General features: G+C 39.3%; 2 protein-coding genes across 3 annotated transcripts; one reads left to right on the top strand and one right to left on the bottom strand.

Moving 5' to 3' along the window:
* Positions 1 to 146: 146 nt before the first annotated feature.
* Positions 147 to 18,466, bottom strand: LOC132701774 (phosphatidylinositol 3-kinase catalytic subunit type 3). Of its 2 annotated transcripts, XM_060669953.1 has the most exons (13): positions 18,302 to 18,466; positions 18,063 to 18,251; positions 17,853 to 18,009; positions 17,643 to 17,801; positions 17,368 to 17,586; positions 5,730 to 5,902; positions 3,330 to 3,454; positions 3,116 to 3,271; positions 2,858 to 3,057; positions 2,585 to 2,800; positions 2,252 to 2,521; positions 540 to 1,177; positions 147 to 488 (listed from the first exon to the last, which is right to left on the bottom strand). In XM_060669953.1, exons 1-13 carry the CDS (start codon positions 18,370 to 18,372, stop codon positions 257 to 259), a joined length of 2,805 nt encoding a protein of 934 aa, XP_060525936.1. In that variant the 5' UTR covers positions 18,373 to 18,466; the 3' UTR covers positions 147 to 256. The 2 variants fall into 2 exon arrangements, with proteins under 2 accessions (XP_060525936.1, XP_060525937.1); XM_060669954.1 differs by lacking the exons at positions 17,368 to 17,586; positions 17,643 to 17,801; positions 17,853 to 18,009; positions 18,063 to 18,251; positions 18,302 to 18,466 and adding an exon at positions 9,797 to 10,167.
* On the top strand, positions 13,721 to 17,344 carry LOC132702070 (putative inorganic phosphate cotransporter). The gene is made up of 9 exons (XM_060670482.1): positions 13,721 to 13,904; positions 14,363 to 14,502; positions 15,341 to 15,656; positions 15,712 to 15,932; positions 16,203 to 16,352; positions 16,405 to 16,537; positions 16,584 to 16,828; positions 17,086 to 17,215; positions 17,265 to 17,344. The coding sequence occupies exons 1-9, from the start codon at positions 13,814 to 13,816 to the stop codon at positions 17,306 to 17,308; spliced, it is 1,470 nt and encodes a 489-aa protein (XP_060526465.1). The 5' UTR covers positions 13,721 to 13,813; the 3' UTR covers positions 17,309 to 17,344.
* Positions 18,467 to 18,584: the final 118 nt, after the last annotated feature.

Raw genomic sequence — 18,584 nt, 5'->3', positions numbered from 1 at the left:
TACAACATTATTCAACTTTACCTTTTCCTCTCCATTTGGCGACGACACCAAAATGAAATACTATTTCCACAAGTGTTTAACTTTAGAGCGATTTTTCAAAAATTTTCACTTGTTAACTGCCCCTAACACGTTGATCACTCCCAAGTTCGCTCGGTAGCCGCTAGGCTCGCATGGTTTTTTGAAATCTCGGAAATAATTCTTATTTGCACGCAAAAATCACAGTGTTGCAGTACAAGGTCGATGCTTCGCGCCCACATCACTTTCTCATGTACTGCGTGATCTTGTGCAGCTGTTCGACGATGGCGGCCATCACCGCCGTGACTGACGAATCGATCAGATTCTGGAAATAATGGACGGCCTCCTCCTCGCCTAAATCGAGCATCAGTTTGTCCTGAACCTTCTTCACCGCTTTGTCCGGCTCCAGAGCGATGTCGGGCACGCTAGCGTCGGTCATCAGCGAGAACAGATTCAGCATGAGGTTCGCGTGCCTAAAAACAAGTACATGGCAACGCCGCAGACGCGTTAACGATAACGATCACCTGCGCAAATGCAAGAACGCCGTGTAACACAGCTTCCTAAACTCCTGGTAGTGTTCCGAGCTCATGCCGCCCATCGCCTCGACCATCTCCTTGCTCAGTTTCATCGGGGGCGGTAAAGGTTTCGGGTCGCGTCCCAAAATGTACCCGAAATCGATATGGAATAGTTTCCCGTCCTGCGTGAGCAGCAAATTGTCCAGGTGGCGGTCGCCCACGCCTAGGATGTACGTTATCACGCAGTAGCCGGCACAAGAGCGGACGTACGCATCCATGATGTCCGGCTGGATCTGGTAAGGTCCCGTCTCCTGGTAATGGTGTTTCCGGAAATAGTTCTGGATGCTGCCCTCCATGGCAAGCACTTCCGCCACCGTGACCGACTCGATGAACTGGACGAAACCGTGTTTGGTACTCGTCGCTAGCACGCGGTACGGTGTCAACTTCAGGTCGAGGTTTTCCTTGTTTAACAGTTTGTCCATCAGGGTTATCATCTGCAGTATGAGCTGGTCCTGTCTAAGATCGTCGCCCAGCTTGAATATCGCCATGTACTCGTTGTCGTCGCCCGTGTGAAAGTGCAATTTCGCTGGCATCATTGCAGACTTGAAAAGACTCGCCTTCTCCGGAACTATGCCCGTTATTATTACCTAAACGAACGGTCAGACGTGTTTAAATTTAAAAAGTCGTTACTGAAACGCACAGAATCCGACAACAGACAAAATAAAATTATGAGTGGAGAACCACCGGTCCCAACTAACATTAACCGCACCTTAAAGATTTATAAATACCAAAACGCTGGTAAGTTGGTTTGGTCCCAGACTGGAAGTTCAAATCGATTGGCAATTTTTTTTTGCGACCGGGCCGAAATTTGTATAATTTTCAGCTAACCTAACTTTATCGTCATTACAACGAAGAGCCCGAGGGATATTTTCCATTTATTTTTTAATTTTTTAATTGTTATTACTTGGAACTACTAATGACAGATATTTTTCAGTTTTCTGGCTAGAAGATAAAACAAAAATTCTTCATCACTTGAAGAGTTTGCTTCGTATTCCGACATCCAAAAAAAAAAAAGAAAAACAATCTTCCGAAAAGTTTGTGTTTTTTTGGTCACCCAGAAACTTAGCTGTCTACAGTTAAACAATGAAAATGCAATTTCTACAAATTTAATAAACTCTAAAAACACATAACCAGATTTATAACATTTTTAAATCACTAGCTGACAAATGGTTTCCACGAAAGTTTTTACTTAAATTAGCATGCCTCTGACATTCAGTATTACAGTAGCTACTATGAAACTTGAATTTTCATGGACTTTCAGAGACAGTGCTGTTCTTCCAACTTGTTTCGTTTGCACAAGTCCCGTTTAGTTTAATTCTAAACTTCTTCTAGACACTTAAAGAAAAACTTAAGTAAAGAACTAAAAAGCGAGGTTATGATTGGATAACTTAATTTGACATTTGCGCACTAATAGTTTTCGATTGTTCCTCCCGTTACCAAAGCGAAGTTTTTATAAATAATTTATTGCAAGAGAAATACTGCTATAAGACATGCAAAACGATAAGTTTTAAAAAGCGAACCTGGTGAACATGGGGTCGTTTTATGTTACGCACTTTACATAGATACCTTAATAAAAAAGGAAGAATAACGCATTTTAAGCAATATTCCCGAACCTTGAAGGCTTGCAAAATATGCGATTAAACAATGTTATCAGCTATTACCTCGGGGTCTAGAGGCAACGAGATCGGCTCGAACTTGGAAAAGTTGTACTTGAACGTGTCCGGATCGGCGAGCAGCTGTTTCAGCTTGACGATCTTCTTCGTTCGGTTCGCGTTTTCGCGCGAGACCGCTTTCATCAGCTGCACCAGCTTGTCTATGAACTTTTGCTGCTTCGCCAACATGCCCCTCTTCTTTTGCATCGACTCGGTGCCCTTCGCCAGCGTCTGCGAGAACGTCTTCATCACCGTCAAATACATGCCGCGCACCTCCTCCTGCGAAAACAACAATTCACGTTAGTCTTCTCGTCGTCGCTGCTAGTTTACTTCCGTAATTACGTCCTGCTTGACGGTGGTCTCTTGATCCTCGCATTCCAGCAAGAGGTACCAATAGAAGTAGTTGGCCAGCGTGAAGTTTTTACACGCCCTGTGCACCAGGAACGACGCCAGGTCTTGCACGTCGTTCTCCTCTTCCTCCTCCTCCTGCAGGGTGTCTGTGTTGCCCGAATCCGTAAATACGTTCTGAAGCAGGTTAGGGGGTAGACTTTGCGACGGCTAAAAAATCGGGTTTTGAGGAAAAAAAATGCGACGACTACCACTGGCTACCGCTACCAAATGCCTGTCGACTTCGATGACGCTGGTACCGTCGGTCGCCGTGAGGTGATCCTCGTGGGTGTAGCTCGACGACCGTTGCAACACCGATTCGCCGGTGATGGTGCTGTTGCTCTCCTTGCTGTCCTTCTTCTCCAGGTAGCTGACGTTGTCTTCGTTGAGAGGGAACATCTCGTGGCCCGACGATATCCTCTCGTATCCTGGAAAAACGTTCCGTGCGAAGGTTTTAATGTGGCATGGGAGTCTCAGACGTTTTACCTTCCTGTATCGACGCGAAATTCTCGTATTTTAACGCTTGCACGAGCTGCAGCAGGTACAACAGGATCTCGTCATCTGGGGCTTGCTGCAATCTCGAAATGGCGTAGCGGCGTACCGCGGGGTGGGCGAAATTCGGGCTCAGCAGTTCTAGCGCGTCTGCGGGCGACATTTATAACGAGTGAAACGTGAAAAATCGGAAACTCAAAATGTATACCCTCGACGTCCATTGGTTGCCAAATGTCCATCATGTGCAGCGCTTGGCGCACTTCGTTGGAGTGGTGCCAGTTGACGCATTTCAGGAACTTGGTCAGTGCCTTTTTCTGCGTGCTCAAATAAAACCTGAAACGTGTTAATTGTTAAAACTTGTTACTGACTAAGAAATCTTCGGATCGCCATATTCTACCAAGAAATTTCGATAATAACGCGCTTTCACCTTTTTAATTTCACTCTGTATCGCAGAAACCAAAACAATGGCAATTATATTGGAGGTAATTTTTGGTTTCACAAAAAAAAGTTGCTCAGTGTAGCTAAAACTGCAATTGGCATAAAATTTTGTGTAACAAAATGGAATACAGTGCTGCGAAACACTTTAAATATTGACAACGGCATATGGCGAAGCTACTTTGAGCAAAAAACTGTTTATAAGTGGTGCAAGCTGTTCCAAGATGGCCGAGAAGACGCCGATGGCGAACCTCGCTCTGGACGCCCCATCACATCAATAACTGATGAAAGCGTAGAAGAAATCAAACAAATGGTGTTAAAAATCGTCGAATCATTATTAGAGAAGTGGCTGAAAACGTCGGCATCGTGCTAAGCAATTTTTTCCGAAGTTTTGGGCATGAAAAGTGTAGCAGTAAAATTTGTTCTGAAACTGCTGAATTTTGAACAAATGGACCGTCGAAGGAGCATCGCAGAAAACCTGTTAAACGACTTCTCTGACGACCCTGATATGCTCAAAAAGTTCATAACTGGTGACGAATCATGGGTACATGGTTATAACGTCGAAACCAAAGTCCAGTCGTCCCAACGGAAGAACACAGAATTGCCAAGACCAAAAAAAGTACCTCAAGTTCGATCAAATGTCAAGTTTTTGCTTGCTATTTTCTTTGATTATCGTGGCGTACTACTTTCTTACCACAAAGTTGTACGGTAAAAAGTATTATCTTGAAGTTATGTGCCGTTTGCGAGAAGCAATACGAAGAAAACATCAGGAATTGTGGGAAAAAAATTCAAGATGCTGCTCACTCATCGTTGCTTGTGTCTAACTTTTTGTCAATATTCACCAATTCAAGAAACCTACAAAAGTAAGACGGTTTGGAATCGCTACAACAACTCAAGGTTATACCAGAAAGTGCTTTGAGGATTAAAAAAAAAAAAAGTTGGCACAAGTGTATTATATCTTTTTTTTGTTTATCGAATTCCACTCGCAAAGGACAAGCCTATGGTGCACTAGGTGACACTGCGAGGAGAAGAAGAAAGATGTTTATTGACTACCTTTGAACCTCTGCAAGTTTTATTCCGTTGGAAATACACTATCCGGAAGAGAATTCCATAAGCTTGATATTCGCCAGAAGTATGAGTTTTGATACACTGACGTTCGTGGGGTTTCGAAGTGGACTTTATAGCGATATGCTGATGCTGCCTGGCGAGTAGAACGACCAAACCTCGCTGTTGGTCGAATGAGCTCAGCAAGCTGGTCGGAACATTGTCCATGAAAGTATCTATAGAACAAAGATAAATCGCCAACCGTTCTTCTATGGCTGAGTGATTGCAGGGAGCCGATCAGTGCCGGATCGTCGGCAAGACGCACAGCTCTTCTCTGAATGGAGTCCGAAATTGCCAAAATATGCTTGGGGGCCGAGCTCCAAATATGAGAACAATACTCCATAACTGGTCTGACCTGTGCTTTGTAGAGAGTAAGAAGCTGTGCAGGCGTGAAATATCTTTTAGCAAGGAATGGAATCTCTGGGCGGCGATCTTTGCCAAACCAACGACGTGATCGTGCCAGGAGAAATTAGTGCTGGCAATAACTCCCAGGAGAGACAGGGAAGACGACGGAGGCAAACTGTTCCCAACCATAACAATGCCGGATTCCTGCTCATTTATGACTTTCCGAGTGAAAGTGCATATCTGGGGGGATAAAACTTAAAAGTCACATTACTCTTTGAACACACCACGTATGCAGTGTTTTACCATACTGCAATCACAAACCTTTCCATATTTTCCGGTATTAAATGGTGGCCCAAGGACGGTGAAAATTGATGCGTCTCAGACGCCAATGACTAGTCTCACCCACTAACCTGCCTTTGCTTCGTTTTCTTTCTAAACAGGGATCTCCACACACTTAACTCCCCTTTCCACAACATTTAAAGAGATCTAGGTCTATTTTGAAGAAATACTGCTGTAAAAATGTTACATCTGAACAGAAACCCGCCGAGCTGACCAACTGTCAACGGCCATGTTGGTTATTACTTATTGGTTGCTTGAAATGACAAGTGCTATTGGTAGAAAACAAGATTTTAAATTATCGCGCATGCGCGTATTGATTCAGCATAGGCAAAGCTTATATACATCTAGGATAAAAAAAAAATGATACAGTCACCAAACTGTTTACCTAAACTTCCATACGTAATCTTGCTCTTCATTCGACAGCTGCTGCGTCGCGGGATACGCTACGATTGTATTCAAAATGTCCCTGACGGCGGCATTGGGCTTGGCGTCCTTGTCATTATGGCCGCTCCGCAAGGATCGCGCGAGCATGTGATGCTTCCTCTCGACCAAATTCTCCTGCGGACAAGGGGGGAAATGGACGTAATCTGATCCAGGCAAACAAATAACCGATCTGAACCACCGCGACTATAAGCCCAGGACCAAGACAATATATAACACAATGTTCCATTTCCGGATTTATATCTACTTATTTAAAAAACTCAAACAAGGGCAACTAAAATAATGTAATAACATATCGTTTTAACAAACAATAACTATTATTTGTGAAGTATTTGAATTACAAAAAAAAGAAATAGTGATAGTAAGAAACAGAAATAATAATCTGCCTAGTAATCTCAATTTCGCGTAGGTTTTTGCCAAAGTGGTTAGTTGAAATGAGTCATCAAACGTTACGACAAATTTCATTGTTCTTGACCAAAAAAATAAACATTCTTTAAAGAATAGTGAACAATATCACACTGTTTAAACAAAATGGAAATATTTAAATAAAAATCAAAACCGGCGTCGTTCTAAGATTTCAAAAACATATGAGGGAGATCTTCGATCAATACAACAAGATCACATTTACAGTCATATTTATTGCAAGAATATTCTATTGAAATCGACTTTTCTAGGTATTGGAGCATAAAAATTCAGTCTAACGCTAATGGGATTACTATCTGACTGCCACAAAAAGAAAGTTAAGTTTCCTGCATCTGCAATGGTGTGTGGATGTATATCCTCGCGAGTTGGACTTCTTTTTTTATTTCAACACGAAGACATGCCAAGTCATGGTTTGAAGAAATGAATATTCCTGTTTTAAAATGGCCTTCGAGTAGCACGGACTAATCTCCAAGTGCCAAAAGAAAAAAGTACTTCGAACCTCCTCTAGTCCGCACTATTCCGGATTTAAAACCGAAGCAGGAATGATTTTTGCCCAGGTATTGTAAAACATGTTGGCACTGTAACCAATTTTTCAAAAACTGTTGGTCGAATTATTTTTATTTTTTTTTTTTAATTATTGTAATCAAAATAAGCAACAAAGAATTATTGATTGGGATCCAATACCATATATATTTCGTTTCTTAATGCGCGAAATCAATAAAATGTAAATGTGTAATGACAGGGAAAGTTTATATTTTCAGTTTTTAAAACCTACACACACCCCGAATCGTTAAATTACGCTTAAAGGAATGTGAGATAGCGGCGTTACTACGAGTATTTTATTAGAACAATAAATATAATAAAAATTATACATGTCGCAATTATAATTATACAGATAGACAAATAATTGAGATATTACCTATTCTAAGATGCAGTAAATAAAAATTTATTTAGAAGTAAGCAAAATATACAAAGAGCAAATGCAAATTATACTCATATCAAGTTCAGAGAAATAAGGGTTTTTACAGTGTTATATAAAATGTTAACAGCTTCCCGGATTCTTCTTTCGACGCATTTATTCTATTTTTCACAATCACTCTCTTTATTCTCTCTTGCAAGAGGGTTTCATCGTCCCTCCAAACAAATTTCGTACAAAAAGGTTTATTCAAATTTACAATCTGCAACAACTCTCTTTTCAATGTATCTTTCTGAAATTTCTGGTTATTTAAAATAAGCTAATGCAAAATCTTTTTTTTCCAAGAAGACCTAGGTATTTTTTTGGATTTTCTTGAGTGGTAGCTGGCACTATCCATGACTATAACAGATCCAGGAGGAATAGTGTTTTGAGGAAGGAAGCAGTCTTCAAAAACATTAACATTCATGTCTTCATGATTGTGTACAGTCCGCTTGATTGAAATGCCATTAGGCCACCATCGACAAATCCATTTTTGCTACCAATGTGAGTAATTACTAGTCTTTTACCTTACCCAAGGGTGCGTTTATAACAGTGAAGTATTCTTCCATGACAATTTGCCTCGCGCTTCCTGAACTTCTCTGTCCTGCCGCGTTTATCCTCGTGCACAAGTTGGTATGTTGTCATATTCGAACACATTTTAGCTATTTTTGCAACTTCGAATGTTGAGTTTTGGTGGCGAAGAGCTTTGAACACATTGAGAATAATAATTTTGTCCGATTTTCTGTATAACGAATTTCTCTCTCTGTACCGAAAGAAAAAAGGACACACTTAGTGAATAAGGCAAGCATGGGGAGTTAGCGAAAAATTTTATCTCTATATGATAAAGTTGCTGTAATTCGGGATATAGAACGGGGAGAAAACAAAAAATAAAAAAATAAGAAAGCCAAAATTTGAAGATTTGGATCGGGCAATGTTGAAGTGGTTCCTTAAAAATGTACCACTCTCTGAACAGCTTGGCATTATCGATTTCAAGGATTCGGAAAGATGGTTGGGGAAGTTCAAACAGAGATATGGTATAAATTATGGACAGACAAGTGGCGAAGCCCGTGATGTCGACAGAAACGTTACTAATGATTGCCTGGAGAAGACGTGGCCAAAACTAGCAGAAAAGACATTTTTAATGCTGACGAAACTGGTATTTTTACAAAATGACGCCAGATAAAACTCTTAAATTTCGAAGCGAAAAGTGTGTGGGTGGAAAACTTTCTAAAGAAAGTATAACAGCGCTTGTAGCTGTCAATGAGTGGGAGAAAAAAGAAAGCTAGTCGTGATTTGAAAATCAACTAACCCACGATATTTTAAGAACATCAAGCATTTGCCGCTCACTTACAAGGCAAACAAGTCTGCATGGATGACATCGCAAATTTTTGAAGAGGAGATACGGAAATGGGATGCAGAATTAGAGGGGAGGAAAATATTACTCCTCTTAGGTAACTGCCCTGCACATCCCCATATTCCAAATCTACGAAATATTGAATTGGCAGTTCTTCCAGCTAAAACAAAAAGTGTATTATCGCCGATGGTTCAGATCGTAATAAAAAGTCTTAAGAGTCAATCCAGGAAAAACATTTTAATGGAAATGAACGAGTCCGAAGACAAATTTTTAATTAATATGCTAGATGCAGTCAACTTTATTAGTAAAGCTTGGAAAGAGGTGATAGCAGAAATAATTCAACACTCCTATCGTCATGCAGGACTTATTACCGAGACAGAATGCGAACTGGACTTGGAAGATGATCAGCCACTAAGCGAGTGGATAAAGTAGTTTCAAACAACAATAACGTTTACAAGTGAGGAGTTGCAAGATTTTATGGTGAAAGATCAGAATTTGCCTACAACAGCCGACTTGACAGAGGAAGCCATATTACAGCAAGGAAGAAAGGGTGAGGAAGAGCACCAAGAGGAAGAAGAAGTTGAAGAAGTTGATCTGGGACCACCACCAACCATTCAACAAGCCATATATTCAGTTAAGCTGTTAGAGATATTTTTTATGTATTATACGGAAGATGACCCTCTCGAAGAAATGGTGAAAATATAAGCCAAAGGACGAGATGCATATTGCCATACTAAAAAAATTCAAAAGAAAATGACCGATTATTTGAAACATTAAACGTAGTTCTTAAACATTTATATAAAATGTTCCTAAGTAAATGTTAGAATATGTATATAAAATAATTAAATATTACAGAACACATATGCGGATTGTTATTTTTCAAGCGTTTATAACTCTTTATACGAAAAAAAAGCGTTTCTAAATATGGACGTATTAGTTAAATTAATAAATGGCAAGTACAACTGTTTCTGTCTCTCTTACTCCCAAGTAATATGATCGTGAATGTTAGTGACGACGGTCTTGTATTGATCAGATAGACATTTAGAACAACATCTGTTGAAGTATAAGTCGAAGCAAGATGTACAATCTATTTTGTTCGCCTGGCATTTTATTGCCGACTATGCCCCCAAAAATCGTACCGACTATATAGTCCAGCAGCAGCAAATTATCTTAGTTTTTTTTGTTATTTAAAATAAATAAGAATGAGTTTACAAATTCAGCATTGTGTTAGTATTTCTCCTTGGCACAATTCATATGCGACTGGCCTCGTATAACTTACATCTTGTCCACTAATACGTCGGATTTTCTCTTTAAGCGAGCAGTTGGTCAGGTCCTGCTCGCTGACCAACCTGGTTAAAATATCAATTTGTTCTTTCAGAGAATCGTTCTCATTCCGCATCGAGTGCCAGTGGGCGGAGCTTTCGCACTCCCGGCACACCCAGCAACGAACGTCGCGCACGAAGAACAAAGTGCAAGCCCTTTCGAAGCACTTCTTGTGCAAGTGTTTCGCGCACTTTAGACATTTGATGGCGCTAGAATTGACGATCTGTTGGTCGCACAAACGACAAGTCGGCGCGCCGTATTGACTTATACGCGGCAGAATTGTGGTCCATAGGCTCTGCCTGCGCGCCATCACCGGTCACGTTTTCCCAATTGTCACAGAGCCGACAGTAAAATAATTTTGAATTTCTTATCTGTAAGATTAGATCGACTCGCTCTTATCGCCGGTTGAGCGATATGCGATATCTTAAAATGTGGACGTGTATAACGAAATGGCAAGAATTACAAAATAAAAGGGCCAATTTATTGTAATACCGTGATATTTCGTTTGAAAAGAATAAGGATAACACATAAGTTAGTTATACTTTTACAAAACTTCTGAATTTCTCCTGCGTCGGTTTTTGTTGACTCGAACTAGATAACGTTTCGCCAATCATCCTGTTGGCTTTTTCAGAGCTTGACTGAAACTGAATTGCATTTTATTCTGTACTTGCTTTTATATTGTTTGAGAGGCGCGGAGCTAAATGAGGGGCATAAACACCGTCTGTGTCCCAAATTGGTGACAGGTAGAGATCTGAGTTGCGGTTAATATTGTTAGGTTACTTATAGATTTCTATAGGCTCTCGGATTTTTCGTTGGTAGAAGAATTGATTACATGCAAGGATTTTAGTTTTTTTGAATAAAATTTTATGTCCGGTTTTGTGATTGTGTTCGGCAACTGTTGATGAATTTATTTGTCTTAGTCTTAAGGCTCTGTCACGTTCTTTGAGCCTAGTTGATATTTTTCGTTCAGTCTGTCCACATATGCATGAAATGCTGTAAACTCCTGGCATCTCAAATAGAATTTTGTCTTTGACGAATCGAAGATGTTGAGAGATTTTTGGACAAATGGTAAATCTGGTTTTGATGTTATACTTCTTTAGAACTTTTGATATGTGGTCAGTGATGTTTTTAATTTAAGCACATTAGTTGAATATAAGGAACAATAGCAAGTGTGGGATTGCTTTCAGTTTCTCAGTTCTATTGGAAGGTTGCGGTGAAGTGTATTTTGTGATGCAACGCTTAATATTTTTAATGTGGAAATTATTAGAGAGAAGAGCAGAGATAAGGTAAGGTAAGGTGTAATTCTGGGTTCAATGACTCGGACTGAGATAGTTTGACGGCTCTGTAAACAAGAGAGTTGATAACCGATGATTTTTGGGCCGGATGGTGATGTGACCATGCATTAAGATATCAGTCTGCGTGCGTAGGTTTTCTGTAAACACAATGACCCAATGTTAGGTCTGATTTTCTATTGATAAGAATATCTAAGAATGAAAAGTTATTAGTTTCCAACTCAATGGTGAAACGTATGTTAACGTATAATAGGGATTCCTGACCATGAGGTCCATAATTTGTCGAGAGCTTTCTTCTCAAAGGCTTCCATAAATATATTCGTGATGACTGGTGATAGTGGAGAACCCATAGCTGTTCCGACGTTTGTTCAACATAAAAATAAAATAAAAACTAAAAGCAGAGGTAGCATCAAGTCACAAATCAGATCTCATATTGGACTAGGTTGCACTGAACTACACAAGAAAGGGTGCTAAAGTTTCGCATATTATACAGGGTGCAGATAACGACTTGAAATTTGGCAAGGGGGTAAAAGACTACCCCCATATAAAATGCAATAGGTCTTTAGGAAATAGTTTGTAAAAAAATTTGTTCTGTCATTTTGGCGGCCAGAAACAAATATTTTTGTTGAACCAGTAAAAGCGAGAGGTATATAACTCTGACCATTCCTAGGAGAATGTACCGCGCGTTTCAATTTATCTTGATAACATTTAAATTGGCTGCAACTTTTTTGTTTTTAGAGATATCAAGCTAAACAAAAAAACAAAATGTAGGGTGTAGTAGCCAAGTTTTTTCCCAAGTGGCGTATAAAACAAAACACTATCAATTTTTTAACATATAAGCCTACATCATATTTTTTTATATGGAACACCCTGCATTTTATATATGACTGACTGCAACAATAATAATTATTTACAAATTAACCTAGAACAAAAACACTAAAAGTGATAGGACGCACTAAAGTAAAAAAATTTCTGAACATATTTCTCATGCACAACATTGTGAGGAGGGGCACCCTCTTATTGCCATATAATCAACGCTGATATATTTAGGGGTAAATCTTCCATATACAATTTTCTATTTGGTGCTCTAGGAGTTGCAAATGATTTCCAGTTAACATTTGATCTATAAATATCAGACCCAAAATATGCCTATCTATGACACACACCATACCCCTGGGTTTTTATTACGTGTCTTTGTCTAGGATTATTTAAATACCAATATCGCGTATTTTGTCTATTGCAACCCTTTCTTGTAGTGAACGAATTTTCATCAGTCCACAAAATGTTTTTGAAAAAATTGTTATTCTTATTAGGTCTATTTAAAAAATACAAACAAAACTCCATTTTCCTTTGACATTGTTCTGCACTTAGTTTTTGAGTTTTACGAAATTTAAATGCAATATATTTATATTTATTCAAAACTGAGTAGATTGATCACCGAGAAATACCTGTCTCTTCATATACTCTAGTAATACAATATGTTTGCGTTATTTTCATCATTTCAAACATTATGATTCAGGCATACCTTTTTTGCGTTTAATACGTTACTGTTTTCTGCAAATTTCTTTGCCAGCCTTGGAAATATCGTTTTGAAGGAGCTCGGGGCTCTGGATAAAGTCTAATATACTGACGACGAGCTGCGGCTATTTAAAAAGTATACTTGAAGCATATCACTCCTTTCATGGATGCTAAAGTCGAGAAGAACAATTTTAACAATAATGACTTGGACAATACTTCCACCATCAACGTTGTTTACTAATATGTCAAACATAAACATATGTTTATTTGTCAGTCAGGGCACTCTTTGAAATTATAGAAAAATTTCCTATTAGTCAACTAAAATATAAAGTGTTACGTCATTGTAATCGTAATAAGATATTTTATTAAAAACATATATAATATGCAGGGTGTTCCATTTAAAAATAATTGAGAGTGTTTTACTTTATACGTCACTTGGAAAAAAAAACTTGGCCACCCTATATTTTGTTTTCTTTGTTTACGTTGATATCTCTAAAAACAAAAAACGTTACAGCCAAATAAAATGTTGTCAAGATAAATTGAACGCACGGTACATGGTGCGTCGGTCACGGGCAAAAACTAAAAGTCCACGAAACATGCTTTCTGGCGGTTTATTATTAGCTGTAAATGAAAAACCATGAAAAATAGGGCGATTCGTAGACACGTAGACACAACTTTTCAGTTACGCCGAGTGCTTATTGCATATAGTATGCACAAAATAATCCCGCTCATTTTGCCAATTGGTTCGAAGGAGAACAAACAAAAAAAAAAAAGCCCCGGACTGTGTCCTTATTTTGCGAAAGTTGTCTAATTAAATCTAACAACGTAAAGCTGGAACTTGTCTGTCGCAGACTTAGTATAGTTATACTTTATAGTGGCAACCCCACAAGCCTTACGAATGTGTCGAAAAGCATTCCTTGAAGCCACACACCCGACACACCAGCAAACTGAAATTTTTAAATAAATAATGCGATATCACCATTGTGAACGAAGGATCGTTTGTTTGCTATCCTTGCGTTTTGTCAAAACACAAAGAGATAATAGTAAATTCCGTGTTTGCGATGGCCTTAGCTACTCGACACGTCGAAAATCTAAATACGGATATTATACCAAACGTCATCTGTATGTTCGAAATGAAGATCTAAACACTTTGAATAAGAAAAATGAACAAAACGGGGGAAAATGGCCGCGTGGAAGTTGAGTACACCAAGGTCGAGCAACAGAAGTTGGAAACTATCGATAATAAAGGAAAAGGTAGGCAAAAACAGTACGCCCCGTGCTCCTAAGAAATATTGACCGTAAAAGACACAAAGTGAAAAAAAAAAATTTTCATTATGTTCCGGTTATATAGTGTTGTTTATGAGGGTCCAAAAACGGATTGCTTTCATTCTATTTTTTTAAATACTGGAAAAAAGCAAATAAAAATTGCTTGCCTTAGTATTTACAATTACAATCATAGTTACTTTCCGGCATTTGTTGGCAAAGTTTGTTCTTGAAAATAGCTAATGTTACTGAGTTTTTTGCTGCGAAAAGGATTAGTAAAACTACACTTTCTAAAAATGAGATCTCAAGTCAACATGAAATGTGTTTGAAGATGGCTTATTACACTCTCGCATTAAGAAAGTACGTATTATGTAATCAATCAACAATTGAAAATTGAGGATTGATTAAAAATTGATTATCAGGCAGTACTTAACGCAAATTTTCCGCAGTACCCACCATAGGAGTCCGCCACTGGCAGACCCTAATATTTTTCGCGCTGATTTTAATCGCATTCGGCATCAAGGTCTCGATTTCCGTGGCCATAGTGGCTATGATGGATCCTACCGTCAGCAGCAGCCCAAGCGTACCGGTAAAATCGAGTGGTAACCATATAGCTACTAGACATAGAGAGGCCCTGTCTATGCTGACAGTACACCAAGTTATAAAGCAAATACGTTTTTTTTTGAGGTTTATTCAACGTGCGCATGTGCGAAATTTAAATTTCGTTTTTAACCAATGGCAGCTCTAATGGCAAATTCTGACGTTGGACCCACAAGACGCCTTTCAATAAAGAAGATGGCCGCTGACAGATCGACCATGTTTGGATGCCATATTTTCCCAAAATATGTCGAAATCCTATTAAATTTTCAGGCAAAGAAGAAGTTAAGTTGTGGAAAAGAATTGTAGCACCCTCGTCGGCGTCAGTATAATTCTGTAATTAATTTGGCGTTTTTGTTCTTTAAGCCCTGTAGATACGATTCAATTTCTACATGAATTTTTTCATGAAACCTATTGTTTCTGATTTTTTTGCTTGTAAATCGGGGAAAAGCGTTAGTTTTCATAAACTCATAGGTTTACCCTTTATTGAAATAACTATGAGATGCTAAAAAATGTTCAAGAAGCACTTCCTATAGACAAGGGGTATTTCTTGTGCTTGTTCTAGTAAAAATTAAACTTGTAGCTTAATTCTTTTCTTATATTTCCTGTAATTCCTGAACAGTAAAACATATCACTCGTTAGTAGCTATTTAAGAATTCTGTTTGTTTGTTGTGACGCATGCGCAAAAGATCCATACCTTCTCTACGTAAATATCATAGCCACCTCCGGCGCATCAATTTTTGCCGTAGTGGGGCCACTATATTATCTTATAGCTATATGGTGGTAACACCCCCCCTCTCCAACGGTACCGAAGCAAAAAAAAATTTCAGACGTATCCGCAGTGGGACAACAAAAACGTCATAATGTCCGCGTTTTTCTGGGGCTACATCGTGCCGCAGCCGTTCGCCGGATGGGCGGCCGACAAGTGGGGCCCCAAACGTTTCCTAGTCGGCGGTATGGCCGTATGCTCCACCCTATGCGTGTTAGTACCGGCTACCGCAGCGTATTTTGGTTCTGTAGGCCTGATGGCCAGTCGGGTGATACAAGGATTGAGTCAAGGCTTTATATTTCCATCGACCCATCACTTTCTTAGCCAATGGGTCCCTGTCGAAGAACGTTCGCGTCTCGGCTCGTCTTTGTACGCGTGTAAGCCCCCGCTTGAAGCTTGCAGGCAATCGTTTTACGTTTTCTCCACTTGCAGCTGCGCTATTCGGCACCGTACTGGCCATGCTAGTCACTGGGTTTATATCGGGGAGCACATACGGCTGGCCAGCGGTCTTTTATTTGTACGGAAGCCTGGGAGTTGGCTGGTGCATAATAATGGCGATCTTCGGGTACAACAGCCCATCGTTGCATCCCACCATAAGTCAAGCGGAGAAACTGTACATTGAGAAAAGTTTGGGTCACACTGACGAAAAATTGGTGAGTTCTATCACAGGGCTAATCTAAAATCGACCTCCAAACACTCCAGTAGTGAAAATATAAAATTCATAAGAATATAAAACGTGGAAATAATATTTCATAATAAGTACGTCTCGCTGGACTCCTGTATATAACCGTTGAAAAAAACTGATATTGATATTTTACCAAAGATAGGCGCGACCGCGTTGATTGAAGGACAGAACAAGGTGAAGAGTAACTACTTGTTCTGTTTTTCAATGCACAATTCAGCACTAACTTCCCATGTTGCAGACCCACAAAACCCCATGGAAGTCGATAGCGACATCGGTACCATTATGGGCGCTACTCTCGTCTCACGTCGGTGATCTTTTTGGATTCTGGACGCTACTGTCCCAAATACCATCCTATATGAAGTACGTCATGAACTTTAACCTCAAAGAGGTAAAAAAATCTCTCTATTTCGACGACTGTGAGCTTAGTCGCTGACTTTCAGGATAGTTTCTTAATGTCCCTACCTTACATCTCCTTCACCCTGATCAGTGGACTATTCAATTTCACCTCGGATTTTTTAATCTCCCGGAAAATATTACCGATCGGCATTACGAGAAAAATATTCAATTCCATAGGTAAGCAACGCACTGAGCGACTTCACCCTTACCTTTCAACATTTAGGTTTGATCACGCCCGGTGTCATGCTCATCTTACTGAGTTACACAAAGCCTGACCAGCCGTTGCGCGCTGTAACACTCTTAGTGATCGGCGTGACGTTTAACGCTGCCACCCTTTGTGGGTGGAGCATAAACCACATGGACTTATCGCCGAACCATGCCGGCACCATGATGGGTCTCACCAGCGGTATATCGAATATAAGCGGTATAATAGCACCATTGGTAGTTCAGTTTTTGGTGGACGATGAAGTAAGAATCTATGCAATATTAAGTACAAATGTAGGGTGGCGCAAATTCTCATAGTCATATATTTATTTATATTTTACTTACTTACAAGGTACAGGGGCCTCATTATGAGTGCCTAATTTGAAAAGAAAGCTTTCCTATTTACTATTTTTAAATTTCAACAAGAGTTTTCCATATGTAACTTTTTCAGAAGAAACTGAATTAGCAATTCAAATTGAATGCAGTCAAATGTCAAACTCTAACATCAATAAATTTTATAGAGGGACCCCCTTCAGTGGAGATCTGTATTTTTATTGGCGTCTGGAGTTTACATTGGGGCAGCCTGTATTTTTATGGTTTTTGGATCGGGTGAAGTCCAACCTTGGAATCAAGATTCTGATGATGAAAATGGTAAACAAACTCACTTGCCAATTCAATATTATATTAAGGTTTTTTTTAGAAATGGAATCCGTTGAAATTACCGCGATATCAAAACCAGAATAAAAAAAAAAATGAGTTTCCAAAAATAAAACGAAAACATTAGAACATTGTCTTTTACTTACCTTTCCAATTTCAGGGTCAGGAATAAAAACAACGTCTGCGTTTGCCTTAAACATATGAATTTCCTCTCCATTCTGTTCGAAATAGACAATGTGATGCAAAATACCATCAAAATACATTTTTGGAAACTCCACTGTTAAGTACATGTACTCAGAGGACCTCTTTTCACGCTCATTAATTACTTCCAACTCTCTGAAGGTTAGCCTGTCTAACCAATCAACCTAAAGGCAGTTACTCATTAGTAAGTAAGAGAAAAGAGGGCCGCCTAACAACTTACCTTAGGTATATGGCCATTCCTATGCTTCTTTGCCAATTTTGATAACTTCCACATCTGATCCTTGGAATGATCTTTACCGTCATTGCCTTTACCTGGAGTTGAAGTTGGATACTTGCCATCTGCCACAACATTGGGCCACACCCTTAAATCCAACATTCCCTACAAAACCGGTTGAAGGGGTACACTTCTAATTTTGGTTGAAAGCATTACCTCCCTAAAGACACCATGTTTGCTGAAAAGTGAAACTGTGGTGCCTCCCACTGGGAGTAATTTCTCAGGGCCTCCGCAATCATATATTGTAACAGCTAACTGGGCAGTTCTGGGCACATCGCAAAATTCCAGAGGCAAAGCTAACCATTCGTTCCAACTGAAAGTAGAACTGTTTTCTACTCAAGAACTCACGAACCTATCACCCCTTACTTCCATCTAGTGGTGAACGCTTTGTATTCAGTGGTAATGGGTAGGGATAGAGGCTCATTATTGTCAAAAATTTGACATTCAACCATTAAGTCTGGACAACTATCCTGACACAAGCCAGAAAACCTTAATAAAGGGTCTTTTAACAATTCATCGTAGCTGGGTTTCTCTCGTTTGCCTTCCAAGGTGCCGCTATGATGAAGAAAGAAATAAAATAGAGTTGAAACCTTTTACTCACTCACATTTTAATTTCGATTCTTGAATTAATATCTGAACTATACAGGTAGAAAAATTTATCGCTCAGTTCCTCCATTGTTGCAAAATTGTCCTTAGCTAAAATATGACCCTCTTTTTGAATTTTTATTTATTTGTAAATAAGCTCAGCAGCCATATTCTTCATCTTTTTGGTTACCAATCTCATCTTCTTTTTTACTTCTAATAGCCAAAGTATTCAAAATTCCTTTAGGACAAGACGGGTCAGGACCATTCCATCATTCTCCAGGTTTGTTGGTTTTACAAAAAAGA

This window comes from Cylas formicarius, unplaced genomic scaffold (assembly GCF_029955315.1).
Source record: "Cylas formicarius isolate icCylForm1 unplaced genomic scaffold, icCylForm1.1 PGA_scaffold_5__7_contigs__length_24384050, whole genome shotgun sequence".
In the NCBI taxonomy this organism is placed as follows: Eukaryota; Metazoa; Arthropoda; class Insecta; order Coleoptera; family Brentidae; genus Cylas; species Cylas formicarius.
The sequence above is the reverse complement of the archived record's forward strand: the minus strand, read 5'-3'. Positions and strand labels throughout refer to the sequence as shown.